Consider the following 25,066-nt stretch of genomic DNA (forward strand, 5'->3'; position numbering starts at 1 on the left):
CAAACACTCTTAATATTTTTAAAGTAAAATTCCAGAAACTAAGACTGAAATCTTGTTCATAGCATAAGCCAAATTGTAACTGTTGGTCCATTTGCCCCCATTAAATAAACTCTTTCATGATTGTGTTCATACACAATCTTTGTGGAATGGACACAAAGTTATGAAAGCTAAGCAAAAGGATTACAGCCAAAGAATGGCTTTTTATTTTTAAAGGTCACATTTTGCTTGTAATATATCTTGTGGATGGAACAATAGCTTTCAAAATGTCCAGAGTTGCCCATCTCTGATCTGAAGATAGATACTTTCTGGAGTGGAAATTGAGTCATCTTATTAACTTAATTGTGCTAACAGACGAACAGAATTGCAAATGATTACCCTTTGGATGGGCTAGAAGGAAAGGAAGAACATTCCATTGTAATACCCAGCCAGCCAGTTCCTGAGGTGATTTGGGAGGGAGAATTGGAGAATATTTGGATTCTTCTTAAGAAGAGTTGGGTCCTATAGGAGGTTTAACATGTGAGAGGATCATGTTTTGCTGGGGGAGATCAGAGGAAATCATTACTGCATGTTCAAGGAAGTAATCTCACAAACTTGCCAACTGTTTCAAAAGAGCAATAATACAGGAAACTAGAGAAAACAACTGCCATGGTGGAGGGGAGAGCACACTTGCATCTGAATATTTTGAAGGGCTGCTTGGAAAGAGCAAAGAAAGACACAGGACAATAATAAGCAGTTGCAAGAGCTAGTCCCCTTGGCTTAATTCTTAATGAAGATTGTGTGTGTGTGTGTGTGTGTGTGTGTGTGTGTGTGAGAGAGAGAGAGAGAGAGAGAGAGAGAGAGATAGAGAGAGAGTGAGTGAGTGAGTGAGTGAGTGAGTGAGTGAGAGAGAGAGAGAGAGAGACCATTTAGATTTTCTTCCCAAACCCTGCACTCATCATGGGGTTATGGTAGTGTAACCTTGATGATACATTTGACATGGACACTGCTTCAGCTTTTAAGATCCATTGGTATTGTTTTATTTTCCAGTACACATAACTGAACAAAAGGTTGAACAGTTAATTCCTTAAAATCTAGTTCTTGAGGTATTTGGTTCTCCTATGTAAGTACATTTGAACTCATTGAAAGAAACCCTCTGTAAGCTGCCCCGAATCTCCAAAGAGATTTATGGGGGTGCCGGAGACTGGGACGAGTACGAAAACCAGACGAACCTCTAACTGCTGAGCAGAGCCACTTGAAACTCAGCCAGGTTCTGTCTAAATTTTCTTCCTCAGAGGCCAATCTCCTTATTAAGAAAGCAACACAGACATAACCATGAGATATACTCAGAATGATTTGGCTCTGAAAGTTTGGTAGCAAACCCACGTGGCCAATTAGACATTCAGCTAGTCTGTTCAAGAAACAATGCTTCTAGATAGAAATCAATCATTACTGTTTTATTAAAAAGAATTACTTTAGAAAAGGTTTCAGTTGATAGTAAAATAGTTCAGTAGGTACATTTTCATTCAAGACCAACGGAACACTCCACTCCCCCCACTCCAGCTAAAAAAATAAAGAAATGAAACTATGCTAACTAATATAAAGGGTAACATAGTCCATCTCACGTGTCTTGAGTCTTCAAAGGCTGATGCTAGATGAAAACCAGTCCATGGTAGGAAAAATAGTCCATTAAAGGGGAAAAGCACGTGTCTGCCCCTTTCTCAGGCAAACTCCATCTTTTCCTTCTCCTTCTCCTCACTCTTCTTCTTCCCAGAATGCCTCCTGGGTCTTGTTGTCCCGCCTAACTTTCTCATGGAGCTTCAGTTGTTTTCATACTTTGTGGCAGAATTATTTTGACTACGAAATTCTCTGCTCTCTGCTCATCTTAGCAACGAGATAACCAGAGAGCGAAGCTTCTCTGAAACAGCATGTAAAACTTTCCTACTACAGAACAGACTTTAAATCAAAATGGATGCTATTGGGACAATCTTAGGACTACATATCCCATTCTAACACACATAAAAACACAAATCATCACACCCTCCAGTTGCATGTTTTCTCTTATTAAAGGAATTCCAAAAAGTTGTTGTTGTAAAAGTAACAACTTAGAAAAAAGCTGAGGCATAAGTGGTGAAAAAAAGCTGAATTTGAGATGCTGGAGAGTCTCGCAGCCTGACAGAGTGAGCTAGCATGAATAGAAGTCTACCATAGCAGAAGCAGCTTCATAGGATTGTGCATGCATCTTGATGGTGGTAGTAGTTGGGATGTTCATATCATGCAATAAGTGGGCAGAATAATGCATGTGGAGATTATTTAAGTGATGAATGTGTACAAATTTCTGGGTCTTCTTTATAGTCTCTGAATGCACAGCAGTGGGCTCTTCTGTACTGCTGCAGATCCCCTGGGAACCTTTTAGAGCTGAGCTGAAGTATTTTGGCAGGAGCCCTGCCCATAGTATGATCCACTCAGTCTGTTCCATTCTGCTCAATTTCTTTTTGCCTGCTCTCCAATGTAGACATCCTGGAACCACGACCACTTCCCGCCTCCCTGTTCACTGCTTTTTTCTGACATAAAAAACCTTAATTGTAAATATTTATATATTGTTCATTTAAAGAGCCAGAGAAGAGTTTAGTTAGTTTGCTTAGTTTTTACCCTGTTGGGGGCCATGTGCTTCTCATGTCCTAGTGGGCAGCCGCTGACCCTTGTTGCTGTTTAGTCATTAAGTTGTGTCTGACTCTTCATGACCCCATGGACACTGTTCAACCATCTCGTCCTCTGTCGTCCCCTTCTCCTCTTGCCCTCACACTTTCCCAACATCAGGGTCTTTTCCAGGGAGTCTTCTCTTCTCATGAGATGGCCTAAGTATTGGAGCCCAAAAAAGTAAAATCTGTCACTGCCTCAATATCTTCCCCTTCTATTTGCCAGGAGGTGATGGGACCAGTTGCCATGATCTCAGTTTTTTTGATGTTGAGCTTCAGACCATTTTTTGCGCTCTCCACTTTCTTCCAGCAATCTTAATTCTGGCTTGGGATTCATCCAGTCCAGCCTTTCGCATGATGTATTCTGCATATAAGTTAAATAAGCAGGGAGACAATATACAGTCTGGTCATACTCCTTTCCCAATTTTGAACCTATCAGTTCAACCATATCCAGTCCTAACTGTTGCTTCCTGTCCCACATATAGATTTCTCAGGAGATAGATAAGGTGGTCAGGCACTCCCATTTCTTTAAGAACTTGCCATAGTTTGTTGTAGTCTACACAGTCAAAGGCTTTTGCTTAGTCAGTGAAGCAGAACTCTCTGGCTTTCTCCATAATCCAGCGCATGTAAGCAATTTGGTCTCTAGTTTCTCTGCCCCTTCGAAATCCAGCTTGTACTTGTGGGGGTTCTTGGTGCAATACTGCTGAAGCCTACCTTGTAGGATTTTGAGCATAACCTTGCTAGTGTGTGAAATTAGTGTCATTATACTGTAGTTGGAGCATTCTTTGGCACTGCCCTTCTTTGGAACTGGGATGTAGACTGATCTTTTCCAATCCTTTGGCCACTGCTGAGTTTTCCAAACTTGCTGGCATACTGAGTGTAGGAACTTAATAGCATCATCTTTTAAGATTTTAAATAGTTCAACTGGAATGCCATCACTTCCACTGGCTTTGTTGTTAGCCATGCTTTCTTAGGCCAACTTGACTTCACTCTCCAGGATGTCTGTCTCAAGGTCAGTAACCACACTATCTGGATTGTCTGGGACATCCAGACCTTTCTGGTATAATTCCTCTGTATTGTTGCCACCTCTTCTTGATGTCTTCTGCTTCTATGTTGTCCCTACCATTTTTGTTCTTTTTCATGTCCATCTTTGCACAAACGGTTCCTTTAATGTCTCCAATTTTCTTGAACAGACCTCTGGTTTTTCCCTTTCTATTATTTTCCTCTATTCCTTTGCACTGTTCATTTAAGAAGGCCCTCTTGTGTCTCCTTGCTATTCTTTGGAAGTAAGCATTCAATTTTCTGTCACTTTCCCTATTTAGTTTCCCTTCTCTTGTCTGCTACTTGCAAGGTCTTGTTGGACAGCCACTTTGCTTTCTTGCATTTCCTTTTCTTTGGGATGGTTTTTGTTACTGCCTCCTGTACAGTGTTACGAGCCTCCATCCATAGTTCTTCAGGCACTTTGTCCACCAAATCGAGTTCCTTAAATCTGTTCTTCACTTCCACTGTGTATTCATAAGGCATTTGGTTTAGATTAGACCTGACTAGCCTAGTGGTTTTTCCTACTTTCTTCAGTTTAAGCTTGAATTTTGCTATAAGAAGCTGGTGATCAGAGCCACAATCAGCTCCAGGTCTTTTTTTTGCTGACTGTATAGAGCTTCTCCATCTTTGGCTGTAGAGAATACAATCAATCTAATTTCGGTATTGCCCATCTAGTGATGTCCATTTGTAGAGTTGCCTCTTTTGTTGTTGGAAAAGAGTGTCTGTGATGACCAACTTGTTCTCTTGACAACACTCTCGTAGCCTTTGCCCTGCTTAATTTTGAACTCCGAGGCCAAACTTACCTGTTGTTCGTTTTATCTCTTGACTCCTTACTTTAGCATTTCATTCCCCTATAATGAGAATAACATCTTTCTTTGGTGTCAGTTCTAGAAGTTGTAAGTCTTCATAGAATTGGTCATTTTCAGCCTCTTCCGCATCGGTGGTTGGTGCATAAACTTGGATTAATGTGATGTTGAAAGGTCTGCCTAGGATTCGTATTGAAATCATTCTATCATTTTTGAGATTGTATCCCAGTATAGCTTTTCCCACTCTTTTGTTGACTATGAGGGCTACTCCAGTTTTTGTACGGGATTCTTGCCCACAATAGTAGATATGGTAATCGTCTGAATTGAAATCACCCATTCCCATCCATTTTAGTTCACTGACACGCAGGATGTCAAAGTTTATTCTTGCCATCTCCTGTTTGACCACATCCAGCTTACCAAGGTTCATAGATCTTACATTCCAGGTTCCTATGCAGTATTTTTCCTTGCAGCATCGGACTTTCCTTTCACTTCCAGGCAAGTCCTTTCAGCTTTGGCCCAACCAGTTCATTAGCTCTGGAGCTACTTGTACTTGTCCTCCACTATTCCTCAGTAGCATGTTGGACGCCTTCCGACCTGAGGGGCTCATCTTCCAGCGTCATATCTTTTAGCCTTTTTTCCTGTTCATGGGGTTTTCTTGGCAAAAATACTGGAGTGGCTTGCCAGTTCCTGCTCCAGGTGGATCGTGTTTAGTCAGAACTCTCCACTATGACCTGTCGGTCTTGAGTGTCCCTGCATGGCATAGCCCGTAGCTTCTCTGAAGTACTCAAGCCCCTTCACCATGACAAGGCAGCAATCTGTGAAGGGGCAAGCAATCCGCTGACCCTATAGTCATTCAAAAAGTGCTCCAAACATTCCTCCAAGATCCTTTTTAAAGATGGACAGTTCAAATGCTTGGTCTTTCTAGGAGGCATCCATGATACCAAAGTGTTCATACATTGTAGACATCCATTCCCCAGGAAAGGAAAAACTGTGTGGTCAAATTGAGAACAGTGCTCTGTTATAAGCAGTTCTAGCTTTGGATGCCCTTGTTTGTCATCTCCTCTTGATGCCACTAGGAAAAGATCCCAATACTTTCTACAGTGGCATTGACAGCATTGTCAGTGTCAACCCTGCCAACTCTCAGTGTCAACCCTGCCAACTCTCACTGCCTCCATGTCAGCACTTCAAACTGCTGCTTAGGCAGAAAGCAACTCTCACAGCATCTGAATCCAAGCATTTAAAAAAGGCATAATGACAACAAATGTAAAGACCTTCTTCCTTTGTCGGAGTTAACTCTGTGTTGCCCCCAAGTACTTCCACATGCTCACCAAACAATTAATCACTCACTTTCTATGCAGAGGAGATTGTTTTGTGATGATCAACTTCCAGAATTCTTACTTCCATATTGCCATCCATCTTTCCTACAAGACAATGGGAAGCCACACCTACCTGCCATGGCTCTCCCTTTCAGTCTTGCAAACCACCCCAGGAACATTAACCAAGTGTGTAGCTGTAATGTCAGCTCACCTACAATTGCAGGACATCATCATCTATCCACATATAGACAATTGGCTCTTCATTGCTTCATCTGATTCCTCCCTCTGGAAGAACCTAGTGAAACCAATGTCTGTCTTATCTATGCTGGGCCTCAAAGTGACCTTCAAAAGTCCCATTTCTCACTTTATAGACACTCAAATGAACTCCCACACCACTCATATCTACCTGCTACTCAGGAGAGCAACATCCATTATATTCAAGGCCCACAGGATATTCTTCAGATCACCCAGAACATATTTTATTAGCTACAGAAACTTGACTTAAAGCGAAGCAAGTGGAGGAAGCGTTGAAGCCTAAGAGGGCCCTGGCGCAGCCGGCAATGTTATTTTAATTCCAAGATGGATGGGGTTGTATAACTCATACTTCCAGTATGCTTGGAGAACTGGTTTCTTCTACTGACCAGTCTCATTAGCCAGTTCAAATTTGAAGGCAGGAATCCCTCACTCCACTGCAAAGGACCTTGAGGAAGACAAACCACCCTTCAATGGTGCCCACTGAATTATCTAGCCCCAGAGTCACCACTGCCAATAAAACATGGCCCTCAGGTGAGTCTGGGGCTGAAGCTTGTCAGCATAATTAATGGTGGTCCATGGCTAGAGTGCAAATAACCATATACACACAATTTAGTTTTTAGTATAAACATCTTTGGCCTCAACTTTATTGGTCACAAGTGCCGATAGCCCATAGAGGATGGATCCCCATCAGTCAGCATGCCTGGTGTCTGATGCTGCCCAAAGGGTCATTTTGAGGGTTAACCAGATGAACAGAAGCCACTGCATGGCTCTGCTTTTTCCCTTGAGACAGGGAAAGTGTGCAACGCCCCCCCAACTAGGTATGCATGTGATCTCTCTGCCCCTGCCTGCACCAAAATGGCCCTCCCACTACCACCTGGACCTGTCCCTATGCTTCCAACAATGCCACAAGAGACATAAATAGTTATGAACCCCCCCCCCCCATTAGAGCTAAGACAGCTGCAACCAACCAATCAGGACTCCCCATAACCATGTGACCAAAAATCCACACATACTCCAATTTTGACAGGTTAACATCATCCATGTGAAAAAGCTATGGAACATGGTGATGGTTATGGATATCCAGTCATTCTCTCACACAAGTCCAGCACAAATTGCCCAATCTTGTTCTTTTTTTTCTTGCAATGTCCACTCTTCCTGGGTCTGCTGCTCCTTGTCACTGTTGTTGTTTAGTCTAAGTTGTGTCTGACTCTTTGTGACCCCATGGACTCTTCATGAGCCCTCGTACTCACTGCCTCCTCTCAAATCAGTCTGACCACACAATAATTGCCCCTGGAAACAATTTCAGCTCAAGTAAGTCCTTTTTGGCAGCACACAGGATATCAAAGCCTTTCCTCTTTTCTTCCCTACCTGTATTACCAGCAAGTCTGGGAAACAAATCAAAGCAAGCCTTCCTGTTTGCCATTATCCAGATGGTCCAAATTGAATGCCCTATTCAGTGGTTGAAAAAGAGAGCTATTTCTGGATGTTAGCATAGTAATATTTCCTTGGATCTATGGAAGGGCCAAGGAAATGGGGAAAAATCAAGTATATTAAGGCAACACATATGTACTGCATCACATAAAAAAGAGCCTCCTAATTTGAAGGACATTTTCTTTTTGGTTTTCATTATTTTAAATAATGCACTACCCTAATACACTGAAAAAGAAATTTTTCATTTCCTTAGCCCCTTTGCAGCCTGCCAATATCCTGAAGTGGCTCTCTTCTTAAGCCACTTCATGATACTGGCAAATTGACAGTGGACCAAAGAGGACCAAATAGGATCAGTTGAGGTCTGTGTGTCATCTGGATGCAAAGGTTGCACCAAGTAGCATACCAGATCTCCTTGCAACCCTTTTTAGCTTGATCCAGCCCATTCCAAAACAGGTGTGTATACAAACCCTGAGTGCCTTATTTAGGGTCCTTGGGAGCCCTGAAAGATCATGGATTCCCATCACTTTTGGGTTATTCCATTAGAAGTTGCAAGAGTTGACAGCATAAATCCATTTGTGTGTGTGTGAGAAAATAAGCCTTTTTTCCTCCCTCAGGGCTTAGTCATAGAAAAGATTGGTCGCAGACCTCTTCTGATTGGAGGATTTGGCTTAATGGTTCTCTTCTTCATCATACTTACTGTTTGTATGACTTTACAGGTATGTAAATATTTGCTGCTATGCTTTTTGTTAAGCTGTCTCTTATATCCCATTGTTAAGCTATCTCTTATAAACAATGTGTAAGTTCATTAACATACTTTATAGTTGTGGGTTTACTACACTGCAAGATATTTGTGTTCTTGCTCATTTATTATATTTGCAGAAAAAGTAACCAATGTTGAAATTGTTCTCACAGTGTGTGAAAGCCGTAGTGGACAAGTCAAGGATGAATTAATTTCTAAATAAGTAACTCTCTAAGAAACAGAATTCACCTATGCCACAACTTGATATAATCTCCTTTATATAAGAACTAGTGTGGTGTAATAAGGCAACACATATGTACTGCATCACATAAAAAAGAGCCTCCTCATTTGAAGGACATTTTCTTTTTGGTTTTCATTATTTTAAATAATGCACTACCCTAATACACTGAAAAAGAAATTTTTCATTTCCTCAGCCCCTTTGCAGCCTGCCAATAGAGACTTAAGAGGGCAACTACATGGTAGAATTTCATGAGATTTGTTCCACATATAAAATGGATGAATATAAAGGATTATTTTCTGTCTGCATGACATACAAGGCTGAACTGAACTGGTCCAACCTGTTTTCTGCCAAACTAGATTTTTTCCCCTGCCTGTAAAGAGTTACAGCTTTTTCATACTGGGAGATTTTGATTGGGCTTTTTCCTCTGCAGACATTGTTGTGAAGACAAGGCTATGTCTGTAGTGCCAACATTCATCTCTCCCCCCCCCCCAGCTACTCAAGATTCCCAGAGAGGATACTTGGATGCAATTTAATAGCACATAAAACAAAATAACATAAGTTATAGGTGCGGCAAATTGTCACTGATTAAAGGCAATTTCATGGTGCATGCTGAGTGTACAAAATGCAATAAAGTTGCTTGCATAGCAAAATCCTTAAATAAAGCCTTTAATCAGTGACCATTTACCACTGCTGATGACATGATCACCATTGCCCTCTTACCCCGGAATAAATATGCGAGATCAAGTATGTGGGTTAAACGCGGGCCACACTTTATTTAACTTTATTCCAATCTCAACATTGTTGGCAATCATTTGGCAAGGGGGATCCTGCCATAATGCGAATTCAGGTTTCTAACTGGGGCTCTAAAATGACCCATCACAACAGCAAATGCGCTAAACCCTGGCCTCAGTTCTCCCCTTCTTGAACACAGTGGCCCAAATTTGAATAAAAAACCCCTGACCTCGTGCCACTTTCTCTGTGCTGGTACGGATGTGTCGCCAGTGCATCTTTTCTGCCCAAGCACTGTAATTGCATGATCTGCAGTGCTGGGAGTTCAGATGAGCTATAATTACCTGCTACCACAATTTGACTTCCCACTTCAAATACCTGTTTAATCCGCACTAACCGCATGCTATGTCCCATGCCTGCCATCAAGCTGCTCCAGCTCCAAAAGCAGTCCCCCCTTAATGTCTTCCAAGAAGACATCCAAACCTCGCTCGGACAGATGAACGCCATCTGACTGGAAAAATTCTGTCCTATCCAGACGGATCCTGTGGTGGCCGACCACAGATCCCAGGCCTCTGCAAACAGCTCTGCAGACTTCCCCGTTAACACTCTGGCGGGCGATATTTACGGGTTAAAACTGTCTCCTGTCCCTCCAAAACAGGTAGGGGATGATTGTCGATCATACAATACGCATGCCAGGGTAAGTGCTCCTCAACCAGGTGAGGTCAAGGATCACATCCAGGATCAGAGGCTTACCGGGATAGCATGCCAAATTGTTGCTGCCCAAGTGTATCACCAATATGTCCGGCAGGTTTCTTCCACGACAAAGCTGGTTCCACAGCATGCTGCGGCGCTCCCTCCATTTGACGTGAGCCCTTGCATAAAAACCAAGATTGCTCCCCCATGGGGATTTGGCTGCCCAAAAATCATAACTGTGGCCCAGCAGCACAATGTGTCTCCACCTTGCTACCAGCGTGGCACCTGCAAGACAAAAACACAGTAGGCCCCTGCCTACTCATTAGGGAGTGCCCATACATAGCTTCGATAAGATGATGATGCTCACCTACCTATCCGTTAATATCGTCCAGGCGATAGACGAGGCATGTTGCGGTGAATGCAGGACCAATTCTGAAGAAGTTTGTACCAAACCTAAGGTCTTGGACTCCCTCCTTTTCAAGTGCCAGATTGCTCAATTTCCAGAACTGGTACTTTGTCAGGGGGACCCATCCCCCCAATCCTTCACTCTGCCCCTTTCCTTGGACCAAACTTCAATCATCTTCCGTATGCAAACATCTGATGAGTGGTCTTGGAAGCCTCTGATTCTTGCATAGAAAGCCAATGCAGAAAGTTTGCCCTGGATAGTTCCTGGGGGCAAGCTCTGCCTGTTCAAGCTCATGATAAACTATTGTAGATGGTCAATTGGGACTGGCCAGATGTGATCCAAACCCACTGCCTCTCTAAACTTTTGGAATTCTCTACTTACTGCCAAGTACCCTTTCCTTGTTCTTGGTACAAGGGCCATACCTATCGCCCTTTCCGCGTCCCCACGCCAAATGACCTTGGGAAGAATCTCCAGGAACTCACTGGCCCCTGGATCTAGTTCTCTGAACCGTTGCATTTGTTGGCGTGATAAAGCATCAGCTAGACTATTGGCAACACCAGGTGCGTGCCAGGCCTGTATTAATATATTAAACTTCAGTGCCCACAATGTAAATGCTGTCACCAAGGCCATAACCCTCTCTGAGTGGGACATAAGATTATTAATGAAATGTACGACTGCCTGGTTATTACACCAGAAACGTACAACCGAATCTGACCATTCCTCAGCCCATAGCCACAGTGCACCCACTATAGGAAAAAATTCTAAAAATGTCAAATTCCTGGTGCATTTATCTGGCCAAGTGCCAGCACACCACTTGCCCCTATAATAGATCCCAAAGCCAGCAGAGCCTACAGTGTCCAACTGGACCTGGAATTCTGCCTTGAACAGCCCCTGGCTCCTCCAAAAGGATATACCATTGTACTGATCCAGCAACTGCCTCCAGACTTCTAAGTCCTGCCTTTAAAAAAAACTTTTTATTTTTTAACTACAAGAGATAGGGTAGGGACTACAAAAGATAAAAGGAAGTGGGAGGGGGGAAATTAGAGGATAGAAGAGCACAAAGTATACAATCATCCAATCTTTTCATATTTCCTTAAGAAAATCAACTCTCTACTTTTTTCCCATTTGATTGCCCTCCAGATATCGATTTATAATTATATTTAAATTTAACTCTATGTTACTCCAACACTATCAGGATATCGAGACCATTTATAAGACACATCCCGTCATTCAAGTTCCTTCTGCCTTAGACAATCTTCCAGCAGATCTACAAATATATCCATTTCTGTCACTTCCCATATTTTTTCAATACTCTTCTTAGAAGAAAAACGTAGATCCCAGACTCTAATCGAGTTTTTAACATAACCATTTCTGACTATGGTGTCTGAATAAGCACACTGGGTTATTTTTCTTCCCATCTATTTTATCTGGTGTGGCAGTCAATACCAACAATTCTGGACTTAACACAGTTTCATTTAACTGCTGTTTAGTCTCTGGTAATTCCTCTTTCATCAGATCTTGAGATGTTCATTTACCTGCTGGAATCCTGTTATTATTATCTTTTGCATGTTAACCTTCCATTCTATATCAGAATTTTGTTCCCCTATTCTCATATTTTGGGTTTGGACAGACAAGATTCCCAACCTCTTATATTTTCAGAAATCATTTCAATCTTTCAATTTCCACTATTTTATCAACAAACTGATCCCCCAATCATAAACTTCCTCTAGATACTTCCTCCCATCCTTACACAGGTATTATAGTCTATAAACCAATTTTTAGCCCTACAGTTTAAATTAAAACCATGGCAAACTTATCAGAGTCTCTCACAATCCCACCAAAAGGAGTCCACATTAAACAGCACACACAAGGGGTCTCTTCAATAGAATCCTTATAATCCGTCCAGCTCCACTCCTGATTTTATTAGCTCCTCTGTCTTGATTGTTCACAGTCCATTTTTTTGCTTCCAAAAGCTTATTGTTCCTTTGCCAAAACCCAACAACCTTCTGTTTACCAAGTCTTGTCCATCCCTAAGTTGCAAATCCAAACTAAGAAATAGAGTAAAGGGTATTCCCCTGCTTATTTAACTTATATGCAGAATACATCATGCGAAAGGCTGGACTGGAGGAATCCCAAACCGGAATTAAGGTTGCCTTAAGAAATATCAACAACCTCCGATATGCAGATAATACCACTCTGATGGCAGAAAGTGAGGAGGAATTAAAGAACATCATAATGAGGGTGAAAGAAGAGAATGGAAAAAATGGTCTGAAGCTCAACATCAAAAAAACTGAGATCATGGGTACTGGTCCCATCACCTCCTGGCAAATAGAACGGGAAGATATGGAGGTAGTGACAGATTTTACTTTCTTGGGCTCCATGATTACTGCAGATGGTGGCAGCAGCCTTGAAATTAAAAAACGCCCGCTTCTGGGGAGGAAAGCAATGAGAAACCTCGACAGCATCTTAAAAAGCTGAGACATCACCTTGCCAACAAAAATACACATAGTCAAAGCTATGGTTTTTCCTGTAGTGATGTATGGAAGTGAGAGCTGGACTGTAGAGAAGGCTGACCACCGAAGAATTGATGCTTTTGAATTGTGGTGCTGGAGGAGGCTCTTGAGAGTCCCCTGGCCTGCAAGGAGAATAAATCTATCCATTCTAAAGGAAATCAACCCTGAGTGCTCACTGGAAGGACAGATCCTGAAGCTTAGGCTCCAGTACTTTGGCCATCTCATGAGAAGAGAAGACTCCCTGGAAAAGACCCTGATGTTAGGAAAGTGTGAAGTCAAGAGGAAAAGGGGACAACAGAGAACGAGATGGTTGGACAGTGTCATCGAGGCCACCAACATGAATTTGACCCAACTCCGGGAGGCAGTGGAGGACAGGAGAGCCTGGCGTGCTCTGGTCCATGGGGTCACGAAGAGTCAGACACGACTAAACAACTAAACAACAACTATTGGAACATCCATCAGTTGTAGTAAAATAGTTGAAGAATATTTTACCACGGCAGCATCCAAGAGTATTGAAAGAAATGGCTGAAGAACTCTCAGAACCACTCTCTATTATTTTCTTGAAATCATGGAGGATGGGTGAAGCACCAGAGGACAGGAGGAGGGTTAATGGTGTCCGTATGTGCACAAAGGGCAAAAAGGAGGAACCCGGAACTACAGACCAATCAGTCTGACGTCAATCCCCAGGGCAAATTCTGGAGCAGATTATATCGCTGTAAAAAGCTTGAAAATGATGCACTGATTCATAGAAGCTATCACAGATTTGTCAAGAACATATCCTGCCAGACTGAACTTATATCATTTTTTGCTTAGGTAACCTCCCAGATAGATGGTGAGAATACTGTAAACGTAATATAGCTTGACTTCAGCAAAGCTTTCGACAATGTATCTGTAAGGAAGTTCTTCTCTGGCCGGGGGGGCACTGGTGTTATAGGCGGGAAAAAGAGTCGGAGGCTCATCATACAATCCAACATTAGAAAGTTTATTGTTCACAAAACTCAATTCTTTGGGATCAAACGGATCCAGTAATAAACAGTCGTCTAACAAATGGTACCTCTTCGCGCGCACATCAGAGGGCATGCCCGGAACACCTAATAGGGGGCCGGCCCGAACTTCTCCCGATTGGTCATCTGGCGGAGGGGGGCACTCCGAACGGCGCAAACCGTTCCGCAACAAGGGTGCCTCGCCCAGTCCCCTTCCAGGGGCTTCTTCTGATACTCTGGTCCAGGGCGTATTACCCTCCTCCCACCAGGGTAGTTGCGATGATGGACCGTTACCAGCCATTCTAGGGGCTCGTATAGCTTCTCGGGCCCTCTGGGAAAGTTCGGGTCCGGCAGCAGACCTCCACCGGTTGCCAAATTAGGGAAGCCAGCCGCTACACCCACGGGAGTCTCGAATCCAAGCATGGGCTCCGTCTGAACCCCTCGGCTCTTGCTCCGTTCTATGTTCGCGTCGGTACAAATCCTAAAAGCCCGCGCGTTTTCCTCCCCTTTTATCTCTTCCCACACTATCAAGTCTAGCTCCTCCCCTCCTTCCTCCACCAAGCACACCTCCGTCGATCTTTCTGGCACTACTTCCGTTTGTCCAATATCAATCAGCACTCCCACCGCGCATTCAGCCTCTTCTACAGTATGTGTGCCCATGGAGGACGGCGCACTCCTCTTTTCTCCTTCACACGCCCCCCTTTCCAAGTGGGCCGTCCTCTCTTCCATCTCAGTTTCCTCTCTTTCCTGCCGAGAGAAATAGTCTGCGTTAGAATGGGCTACGCCTTTCTTGTATTGTACCTGAAAAGAATAGGGTTGTAGACTAAGATACCATCGAGTTAACCGCGGATTGGTATCTTTCATTTGGTTCAGCCACTGCAGTGGGGCATGGTCCGTAACGAGAGTGAAAGGAGCCCCTAGCAAATAATACCTCAGTGTCTGCATGGCCCACTTAACTGCCAAGGCTTCCTTTTCTATTGTAGCGTATTTTCTCTCCCTCTCACTTAACTTTTTGCTAAGATACATTATCGGGTATTCCAACTCTCCCTTCTTTTGGGACAAAACCGCTCCTATCCCTCGGTCTGACGCATCCGTCTGGAGGATGAACGGGACGCTGAAGTCAGGGACATATCTACTGGGTAAGGCTGACAATATTTCCTTCAATGTATCAAAAGATTTTTGTTCTTCGGGACCCCAACTCAGGCGATTGGTTTTCTTCTTCCTGGTTAAATCAGTGAGAGGAGCTGCTACTTCTGAAAAGTGCGGCACGAACTGTCGGTAGTAACCTGCCAGGCCCAAAAACTGCTGTATCTCCTTTTTACTCCGGGGAGTAGTCCAAGAAACCACTTTGTCTACCTTATCCGTCACTGGTTGGATCTTTCCTTCCTCTACCCGAAAACCTAAGAATTTCACCCCCTTCCGCGCTACCTTGCACTTGGAGGGGTTAATCTTCAACCCTGCTTTTCCTATCTCTGTTAAGACTCTTCGTAAGTGGGAGACATGTTCTTCCCAGGTCTTGCTATAAATCAAGATGTCGTCTATGTATGCCCCCGCGAAGTCTTTTAGTGGTTCCAATACTTGGTCCATTAACCTCTGGAAAGTGGCAGCTGCCCCGTGCAGCCCGAATGGCATTTTTTTAAACTGGAACAGCCCCTTGGGTGTGACGAATGCAGTTTTTTCTTTGTCTTCTGCCCTTAAGGGAATCTGCCAGTAACCTTTAGTGAGGTCTAGTGAGGTCAGATAGACTGACCCGCCCAGCTTTTCCAACAAATCATCAACCCTAGGCATGGGGTAAGCATCGAACTTCGAAATATCATTTAATTTCCTAAAGTCAATGCACACCCTCACCTGACCGTCTGGCTTGGGCACTAAGACTGGGTAGCTCCTCCAAGGGCTACGCGAGGGCTCGATCACCCCCAACTTTAACATTTCCTCTACCTCCTTATTAATCGACTCCTTTAGGTGGTATGGCCAAGTTCTATCTCCCATCCGGGCCACGGCACCTGGGGTGGTGTGTATTTCATGCTGAACCAATCTAGTCTCCCCTGGCTTCCCCGAGAACACATGAGCGAATTCGCGTTCTAAGGCCCTGAGGTCACGTTGTTGCTGGCAGTCGAGAGACTCATCAATATCTAGACTCAGGTCATCTCTTAAGCACACGCGGACATCTGGGCCGAATTCGTCCTCTACATCTCCCCACAGTGCCTCTCGTTCTTTCCATTCTTTGAGTAAGTTGACGTGGAAAATGCTCTTTTTCTTTGACTTGTCATGCATGTATATTTCATAGTCTACTGGGCCTACCTTCCTCACCACTTCATAGGGTCCTTGCCAAGTAGCGAAGAGCTTGGCGTGCTCTGAGTGCAACAACAGTAACACTTTCTGTCCCGGCAGAAACTCCCTGGCCCTAACCTGTTGGTCATATCTTCTCTTTTGCCCGGCCTGAACACCCCCTAGGTTGTCTTTAGCAATACCCAACACTGTTCGTAAGTGTTCCCGCATTTCAATTACGTGTTGCACCGTAAGTTGAGCTTCATCTGGTCCCTCCTCCCACTTATCTTTTACCAAATCCAGGATGCCCCTAGGGTTCCAACCATACATTAGCTCAAATGGTGAGAAACCCGTAGAAGCCTGTGGTACTTCCCGAATGGCGAACATTAGAGGGGCCACTAAAAGATGCCATCTCTTTGGTTTTTCCATTACCAGCTTCCTCAACATCCCTTTCAGTGTTTTATTAAAACGCTCCACCAATCCATTGGTTTGTGGATGATAGACCGCGGTGTGGATTGGTTGAATTTCTAGCAGACGCCACATTTCCTTGAGGGTGAGACTCATAAAATTGGATCCTTGGTCAGTGAGGATCTCCTTTGGGAACCCCAGGCGAGCAAACACTTGCATCAGCTCCCTAGCAATCACCTTAGCTGTGGTGGACCTTAAGGGTATGGCCTCGGGGTATCTGGTGGCATAGTCTATCAGGACTAGTATATGCGTGTGGCCACCTGCAGACTTAATCAAGGGTCCTACAATATCTAGACCAATCCTCTGGAAGGGATGGTCCATCAGCGGCATAGGTATCATCTCGGCCCCTTTTGGTGGCTTTCTTTGTGTTTTTTGACATTGTGGGCAAGAAGCGCAGTACTCCTTGATTTCTTTGTCTATCTCTGGCCACCAAAATCTTTGCCGGACGCGGGCCCTCATTTTTTCTTCAGCCAAATGACCTGCTAAAGGAATATCATGTGCTAGCTCCATCACCTTATTTCTCCATTTCTGGGGTACCACAAGCTTCCGATCTCCCTCTTCATCTACCCAATACAATAGCCCCCGATCCAGCTCCCATCCCTTTTGTCCCTTTACAATATGGCCCACCGGTTGAGCTGCCAGTAGCGGTTCTCTCAGAGACGCGTCGTCCTGCTGCATTGTCCTTACTTGCTCGCGCGTGGTTCGCTGAAAGAAATCGGACTGATCTTCAGCCTGGGCGTTTTCCCCTTGCAACCCTTCTTTAATCTTACTAACGTCTCGCGTGCCAACCCAATCCCTCCCCAACAACATCTCTCGCGAAAGTCCCGGAACCACACCCACATTCATCCTTCTTTCTTCCTTTCCCACCCTAACGTCTGCCCAAATCGTTTGGTAGTTCTTCAAATCTCCGTGAATGCAACGCACAGTCAGTCCCTCATCCTTCTTTTCGCCCTGCAAGTCTCTCACAAGAGTCTTAGCACAACCGGTATCGATTAACGCTCTCTTTTTGTCCCCATTAACCCACGCGTCCACCTCCCACCGTTCAGATGACACTGTGGTCGTGGGTACAGGCTTCTCTCCCTGTCCCACCCAGGAGCAATCAGCCCCTGGGCAATTCCTTTTCACGTGGCCGGGGACCCCACATCCGAAGCAAATGGGGCGCCCCTCTCTATTTTCGCGTACCCCTGTTCCCGGGTTGTAGATGGGCCGTCCGTCCTTGCCCTCACGCCAACCAGTCCCGGGTGCGTAGATGCGCTGGTCTACCGTGATGGGCCTCACCGGTTTGGGACCGAACGGTTCAAAAGGCTTCCCCTTTGGCTTGGACGGTCCACTCATCTCCGCACCTGATCGCGCAGCCGAATTGGAAACCGAAAGCGGAGCGTCTCCGCCACGCGGTTTGGTCTTCTCCGCCCAGGAGGCGTTGCCCTCTTTTGTTGCTTCCTCAGTGAGGCTGAAATCTTCCAATAGGGAAATGGCTTTCTCCAACGTCTTCGGGTTATTACGCTGGATCCATGTCTTCGCGCCGGCTCCCAGGGATTGCACCAGTTGTTCCAACACAATCATGTCCACGACCTGCTCGCCACTCCGTTCTCCAGGCTTCAACCATCTAAGCGCGTTGGCTCGCATTCGCTGGGCCACTGTGCGAGGATGGGAGCCTGGTCTCCATTTTAGGTCCCTTAACCTCTTCCTGTACGTTTCTTCGGTTAGGTTTAGCGTGCGCAGAATCGCGTTCTTCACTGTTTCGTACTGGGCGGCCTCCTGTGTGCTGAGGGTATCCACTACCTCCTGCAATAGTCCCGTAAGACAAGGGATCAAAATTAGGGTCCACTGCTCCCTCGGCCACCCCGCCGCCAGTGCCACTCTCTCGAAAGTATGCAGATATGCCTCCGGATCATCAGTATTGGACATCTTTTGCATCCGGATGGGTGCTGGCCCGGCCACCAAGCTTCCCCTGACACTAGCAGCCACCCTGGGGTTACTGTCTTCCTCTCGTCCGTGCGTCCTTAATTGTCTGGCCATCAGGGTTTGTTGTTCCGTTAGGTTCTCTATAAGCTTCGCCTGTCTATCCATGGTTTCTTGCAATCTACGCCACTCTTCATTTCCCGCCTTTTCCGCCGCCCCGGCCCCACGTTGGGCGCCAGTGTAAGGAAGTTCTTCTCTGGCCGGGGGGGCACTGGTGTTATAGGCGGGAAAAAGAGTCGGAGGCTCATCATACAATCCAACATTAGAAAGTTTATTGTTCACAAAACTCAATTCTTTGGGATCAAACGGATCCAGTAATAAACAGTCGTCTAACAAATGGTACCTCTTCGCGCGCACATCAGAGGGCATGCCCGGAACACCTAATAGGGGGCCGGCCCGAACTTCTCCCGATCGGTCATCTGGCGGAGGGGGGCACTCCGAACGGCGCAAACCGTTCCGCAACAAGGGTGCCTCGCCCAGTCCCCTTCCAGGGGCTTCTTCTGATACTCTGGTCCAGGGCGTATTACCCTCCTCCCACCAGGGTAGTTGCGATGATGGACCGTTACCAGCCATTCTAGGGGCTCGTATAGCTTCTCGGGCCCTCTGGGAAAGTTCGGGTCCGGCAGCAGACCTCCACCGGTTGCCAAATTAGGGAAGCCAGCCGCTACACCCACGGGAGTCTCGAATCCAAGCATGGGCTCCGTCTGAACCCCTCGGCTCTTGCTCCGTTCTATGTTCGCGTCGGTACAAATCCTAAAAGCCCGCGCGTTTTCCTCCCCTTTTATCTCTTCCCACACTATCAAGTCTAGCTCCTCCCCTCCTTCCTCCACCAAGCACACCTCCGTCGATCTTTCTGGCACTACTTCCGTTTGTCCAATATCAATCAGCACTCCCACCGCGCATTCAGCCTCTTCTACAGTATGTGTGCCCATGGAGGACGGCGCACTCCTCTTTTCTCCTTCACAGTATCCCATGAATTTCTGACTTGGTGGCTAACTAGGTGTGGACTGGACAGAACAATTATGTGGATCCACAGCTGGTTACAGAATGCTACTCAGAGAGTGCTTATCAGTGTCTCCTTCTCAAACTTGAAGGAGGTAACAAGTGGTGTATCACAAGGCTTTGCCCTGGGACCAGTGCTCTTCAACATTTTTCTTAATGATTTTAATGATGGAGTTCAATGAATGCTTGTTAGATTTGTGGGTAGCAAAAAATTGGGTGAAAAAGCTAATGCCCTGGAATACAGAAACACAATTCAAAAAGATCTTGATAGGTTTAAGCACTCGGCTGAAAACATTAGAATGAAATGCCAGAGAGAGATATCTGTAAAGTTTTACACCTTGGAGAAAGAAACCAAATGCACAGTTACAAGATGGGGACTACTTGATTCTTTAATAATTCCAGGGAAAGGATCCTGGAATCACTGGAGACCACAAGCTGAAAAAGAGCTAACAGTGTGATGTGGCTGCAAAAAAAGAGCAAATGCTGTTTCAGGATGCATTAATAGAAGTGTGGTCTCCAAATATATGTACTAGTTCTTTTTTGTGGCCTCTGTGAATCACACTATGGGTATTCCGCACATGCGCGGAGCTTCATTGGAATATTCTAGAGGGGCAGAGCTACAGCAGCAAGAGCAAAGGGAAACCCAGGGCTCTGGTGGAAAACCTCTCTAATCTCTGGTTTACAGACCCCCAGAAATGAAAAGGGGGCAAGGCATTGCAGGAGAGCAAAACCTTGATGCACAGGAGGGCCTGGAGACAACAAATCTCAGACAGCAATCTGATTTTTTTGTGAGAATCTCCTTCCTCAAGCACAAGGACCAGAAGACAGCATGATGGCAAGGTAGCTGCAAACTTTTCCACAGAGGGGTGTAGATACAGATACGATCTCTTAGACCTCTAGACTGTGAGTCACTGACCTTTGAGCCTTTATAAGCAGTGCAGATCAATTTTGCTTTGACTAGTTGAGTATGTTTGTGTTTGGAGCCTGGCATGCTTGTTTAACAAGCAGCTGCTTGCGGAAGAAAGTTGAGACCAGCCAGAGAGCAGCAAAGGAGCTTTGTTTGGCAATAAACCATAAATAAAGTAATAAAACAACCAAAGAGTACTTAAAGCAGTGGTCGGGAAACAAGGGTAAATTACCCCAAATGGGGTAAAGGTGAAAATCTTGGGGGTAATGAGCATAGTGCTACCCCCTCCCTCTCACCCCCATCCTCTGCAGACAAACCTCAAATTGTAAGCCACCTCTCCCTGTTACTTCCTTGCTTGCAGCAGGACGCTTGTAAATCCTCGTTCTTTCAGAGATCAGAGATATGCCTGCTTGATTGGTTAGCCCTGGGCAATCAATCAATCTGGGGCGTCTGAATGACTGCTTCCTCTGGAAATAACTGCAAACAAACAGGAGGAAGAAAAGGATCAATTTAACGAGGGAAAGAGGGAAGGAAGGTGCGAGAGACCGAGGGCTTCATCAACCTTATTTAAATGTATGGAGAAAATGGAGGGAGGGTGTGTGTGTGGATGGATGGATGGATATGGATGTGTATGTGTGTGAGAGAGAGAGTGAGTGAGAGAGACTGACTCAAAACTAGGAAAAAGAACAGGCAAGCAAAAGTGAAAGCTTGAATTAAGGCAGGGGAGGGAAAGGGTGGCTTTTTAAGGTTTATCATTGCTTTCCTTCCAAGAAGCAGATGTCTTTGAATTTCGTGGCTGCTGTCACCCTCTTCAGTAATCATGAAGTCCAAGAAAGTAAACTCTGTCACTGCCTCCATCTCTTCTCCTCTTTGCCAGGAGGTGATGGGACCAGTGGCCATGATCTTAGTTGTTTTGATGTTGAGCTTCAGACCATTTTTTGTGCTCTCCTCTTTCACCCTCATTAAGAGGTTCTTTAAGCCCTCCTCACTTTCTGCTATGCTTTTGCGTAGTCAATGTAGCAGAAGTAGATGTTTTTCTGGAACTCTCTGGCTTTCTCCATAATCCTGTACATGTTAGCAATTTGGTCTCTAGTTTTTCTGCCCCTTCAAAATCCAGCTTGTACTTCTGGGAGTTCTTGGTCCACATACTGCTGAAGCCTATCTTGTAGGATTCTGAGCATAACCTTGCTAGCGCATGAAATGAGTGCAATTGTACAGTAGTTGGAGCATTCTTTGGCACTTCCCTTCTTTGGGATTGGGATGTAGACTGATCTTTTCCAATCCTCTGGCCACTGCTGAGTTTTCCATTGATAATGATTAAAAAAAGCACACTGGTCCTTTGATACTGGGCTGTGGCACCAGAGTGGGTGACATGACCTTTAGCCTGGTTTGTTCCTTTTTACACACCACACATAGAATGATTATAGTGGTAGGGAAAGCCCTCCCAATTCTGTGTTGGCTGTCTCTAGCAAGCATTTCATTGCTAGCACCACTCTGGCAGCCACTGATGATGATTAAATCCTCTGCGAGCTAGCAAAAATTTAATGCAACTTGCTAGGAATGTTGGACACCTTACTACACACCATGGCTGGAGTGCAATGTGTTCTAGCAAAAATAGTGCACATATTTATCAAATCTGTTGCATTCTGCTAGTTTGGTACACAGCCTGTGTAGATTTAATAATATTTTAAATTCAAATAATGTATGATTTCTTTCTATTCGAATCAAGGGGGTAATGTCGGCGTATATAATTTTTTTGGGGGGGGGTAAAATGTAAAAAGTTCCCTGACCCCTGACTTAAAAGAAAGATAGCAAATGAACAGATTAGTACTGGAGATATTCTACATTTTAAGTCCTAGCTGTTTTTAAAATCTGCATCACACAGTAAAGAAACTGAAAATGAGAAATTATTTTTCCACCTCTAGTCTGCCTATGAGTTTATATAATAAACATTAAATGCCTGAGAATATTATTGTTAGAATAGGGATTAACTGAAGGAAATTAGAGGGAGATTATATATAAAATGATTAAGAGGCAAAGAATAAATCTGCCTTGCTGGGAGTTGGGAAAGCTGAAGTTACATAGCTAATTTATGAAAGTCTGAACTATTAGGACAAGGCTATGTTATGAGTATATACTGTGTAATATGGCCAGGTTTTATATGAAGTGAGAAATTTAAGGGTAAATTCAGGAGAAAGGGCTAAATACAATCCTGTTTTTAATATAGAGTCTTGTCTTAAGCAAAGGTCATCTCTAAGTTACAGAGATGGCCAAGAGAAAAGATGATTCTCCAGGACAAGCGACAGGTTTATCAAAATTAGTAACCCAAGATCCTTCTAAGAATTATATGCAAGACATTCAAACCCATATCATCAAACAACTGACGGAGCAGATGAAATCTCAGACCTTAGAGATTAAAGCAGAAATGTCAAGCCTCAAAACAGAAATTGAAAAAATATGCAGAAGATAGACCATTTCACCCAAGCAGTGGGAGCAGCAGAAAACATGTAATGGAACTGGAACATGAAATGGAAGAGACAAAGGAGAGACTTTCAGATCAGAAATGCCTGATGTACTTGGAAATGGAATGGACATCATATTACCTAAGTCTTCAAAATATTCAAGAGGAAGAAGCCGAAGACTTAGAGAATCTACTAAGTCATGAATTAGCCCCACAAATTGAAATGAAGCCTGAAGAATTCCAAAAATCAATACTGAAAGCCTACAGACTGGGTACTATATATACCAGAAAATTAGGTTATACACGGAAGTGAATGTTAAATACCTGAAAATGACAATAAAAGACAAATTATTGAAAATGAGTAGAGATAACAAGCTTAAAATTAAAGGAACAGAGATCAGAGTCCTAAAACATGTGCCCCGGGCTATGCAGCAAAAAAGACAAGAATACGCATTTCTGACCAACGTACTGACACAAAAAGGTATTCTCTTTACCTGGCTTACTCCAGAGGTGGTCTGTATAAATCTGGATTCCAAGAGGTATACCTACATATCATAATGAAGGCTAAAGCATTCCTGAAAGAGATGGAAGACAAACTCCAGTTAAGTGATGAAGAATTACGAATTTTAGAAGAAGAAAGTAAGGAGGAAGAGACTGGACAAGCAGATTGGAAGAAACCCACCTCTCGGATGACAACAAGATGTAAACAGTAAGCAAGAGAAAAAGATGGTAGTAAGCACTCACAAGATGTCCAACCAAACTAGGATTTTATTGGTAAATGTGAATGGATTAAATTCCCTCAAATTGCATGTTAGCAATTTGGTCTCTAGTTTCTCTGCCCCTTCGAAATCTAGCTTGTACTTCTGGGAGTTCTCGGTCCACATACTGCTGAAGGCTACCTTTTAGGATTTTGAGCATAACCTTGCCAGCATGTGAAATGAGTGCAATTGTACGGTACAGTGGACCCTCTACTTACGGAATTAATCCATACAGTGGGGTCTCGACTTACGAACGGCTCGACATACGAACGTTTCGACTTACGAACCGCTCTCATAGGACTATATGGACTCGACTTACGAACTTAGATTCGAGTTACGAACTCTTTCCCCCCCTTTTTTTAAAAGCTAAGTCATCTTAGGTTAAAAGAAAAAAAGAAAAAATATCCCCCTCTAGTGGCAGAAGGTGGAATAGCAGCTTCCCATTAGTTTCTATGGACGAAAAGAGCAGATACGGATTAAATGGTTTTCAATGCATTCCTATGGGAAATGCAGATTCGACTTAAGAACTTTTCAACCTGAGAACTGCCTTCCAATATGGATTATGTTCGTAAGTCGAGACCCCACTGTATTGGAATGGTGGCTGCAGGTTGAAAAGTCTGTAGGTCGAGTCTCCATTGACCTACAATACATTGAAAACCAATTAATTCTGTAACAGGCCATTTTTGTTCCATTTTTGTTCCATTTTGGCTTTTTTCTGGTCTGTAGGTCGATTATCTGGCTGCAAGTCGAACCTAAATTTTGCGGCCAGAGAAGTCTATAACTGGAAAAGTCTGTAAGTCGAGCTGTCTGTAAGTCAAGGGTCCACTGTAGTTGGAGCATTCTTTGGCAGTGTCCTTCTTTGGGATTGGGATGTAGACTGATCTTTTCCAGTCCTCTGGCCCCTGTTGAGTTTTCCAAACTTGCTGGCATATTGAATGTAGCACGTTAACAGCATCATCAGAAGTTAATTTTCAGTAAATTGATCAAGGTCAAAGCATGAATAACTTGCATTCAAGAGACACATATTAAAGACAAAGACAGACACCTGTTAGAAAAGTCAAAAATAGATATTGTCTTTATAGCAGCTGATCAACAAAAGAAAAGAGAAGTAGCTACCTATATAAAAAAGGATTTGGATCCATAATTGATATATGCATCCAAAGATGGACGAATTCTGATGGTTAGGGTACAAAACGCTGCGGGGGGAATAATGATTATGAATATTTATGCTTCAGATGAAAATCAAGGAAATTTTCATGAAGAACTTAAAAAGAAGTTAATTCTAAGACTGGAAATTTGTATAATTGGAGGTTTTAATGCGATAATTGACAAACAAGATTGATGGGGAAAAAGGGAAGAGAGAGAAAGAAATGTAATTCCAAAGGAATTTTTGGAAATGCCAGTAGAGCTAA

At 44.1% G+C, this 25,066-nt stretch overlaps 2 protein-coding genes across 2 annotated transcripts in view; one reads left to right on the top strand and one right to left on the bottom strand.

Moving 5' to 3' along the window:
* The window catches only part of SLC2A9 (solute carrier family 2 member 9), a 203,114-nt gene that overhangs the window by 90,637 nt on the left and 87,411 nt on the right, over positions 1 to 25,066 (top strand). Inside the window, exon 9 of the mRNA XM_020814683.3 lies at positions 8,139 to 8,240. Within this exon, the coding sequence (XP_020670342.1) occupies positions 8,139 to 8,240 (102 nt within the window). The remainder of the gene's footprint in view (positions 1 to 8,138; positions 8,241 to 25,066) is intronic.
* On the bottom strand, positions 13,807 to 19,485 carry LOC140706556 (uncharacterized). Its single transcript, XM_078394076.1, has 2 exons — positions 17,192 to 19,485; positions 13,807 to 14,575 (listed from the first exon to the last, which is right to left on the bottom strand). The coding sequence occupies exons 1-2, from the start codon at positions 19,097 to 19,099 to the stop codon at positions 13,937 to 13,939; spliced, it is 2,547 nt and encodes an 848-aa protein (XP_078250202.1). The 5' UTR covers positions 19,100 to 19,485; the 3' UTR covers positions 13,807 to 13,936.

The sequence above is a fragment of the Pogona vitticeps genome, chromosome 5 (assembly GCF_051106095.1).
Source record: "Pogona vitticeps strain Pit_001003342236 chromosome 5, PviZW2.1, whole genome shotgun sequence".
Classification (NCBI taxonomy): Eukaryota; Metazoa; Chordata; class Lepidosauria; order Squamata; family Agamidae; genus Pogona; species Pogona vitticeps.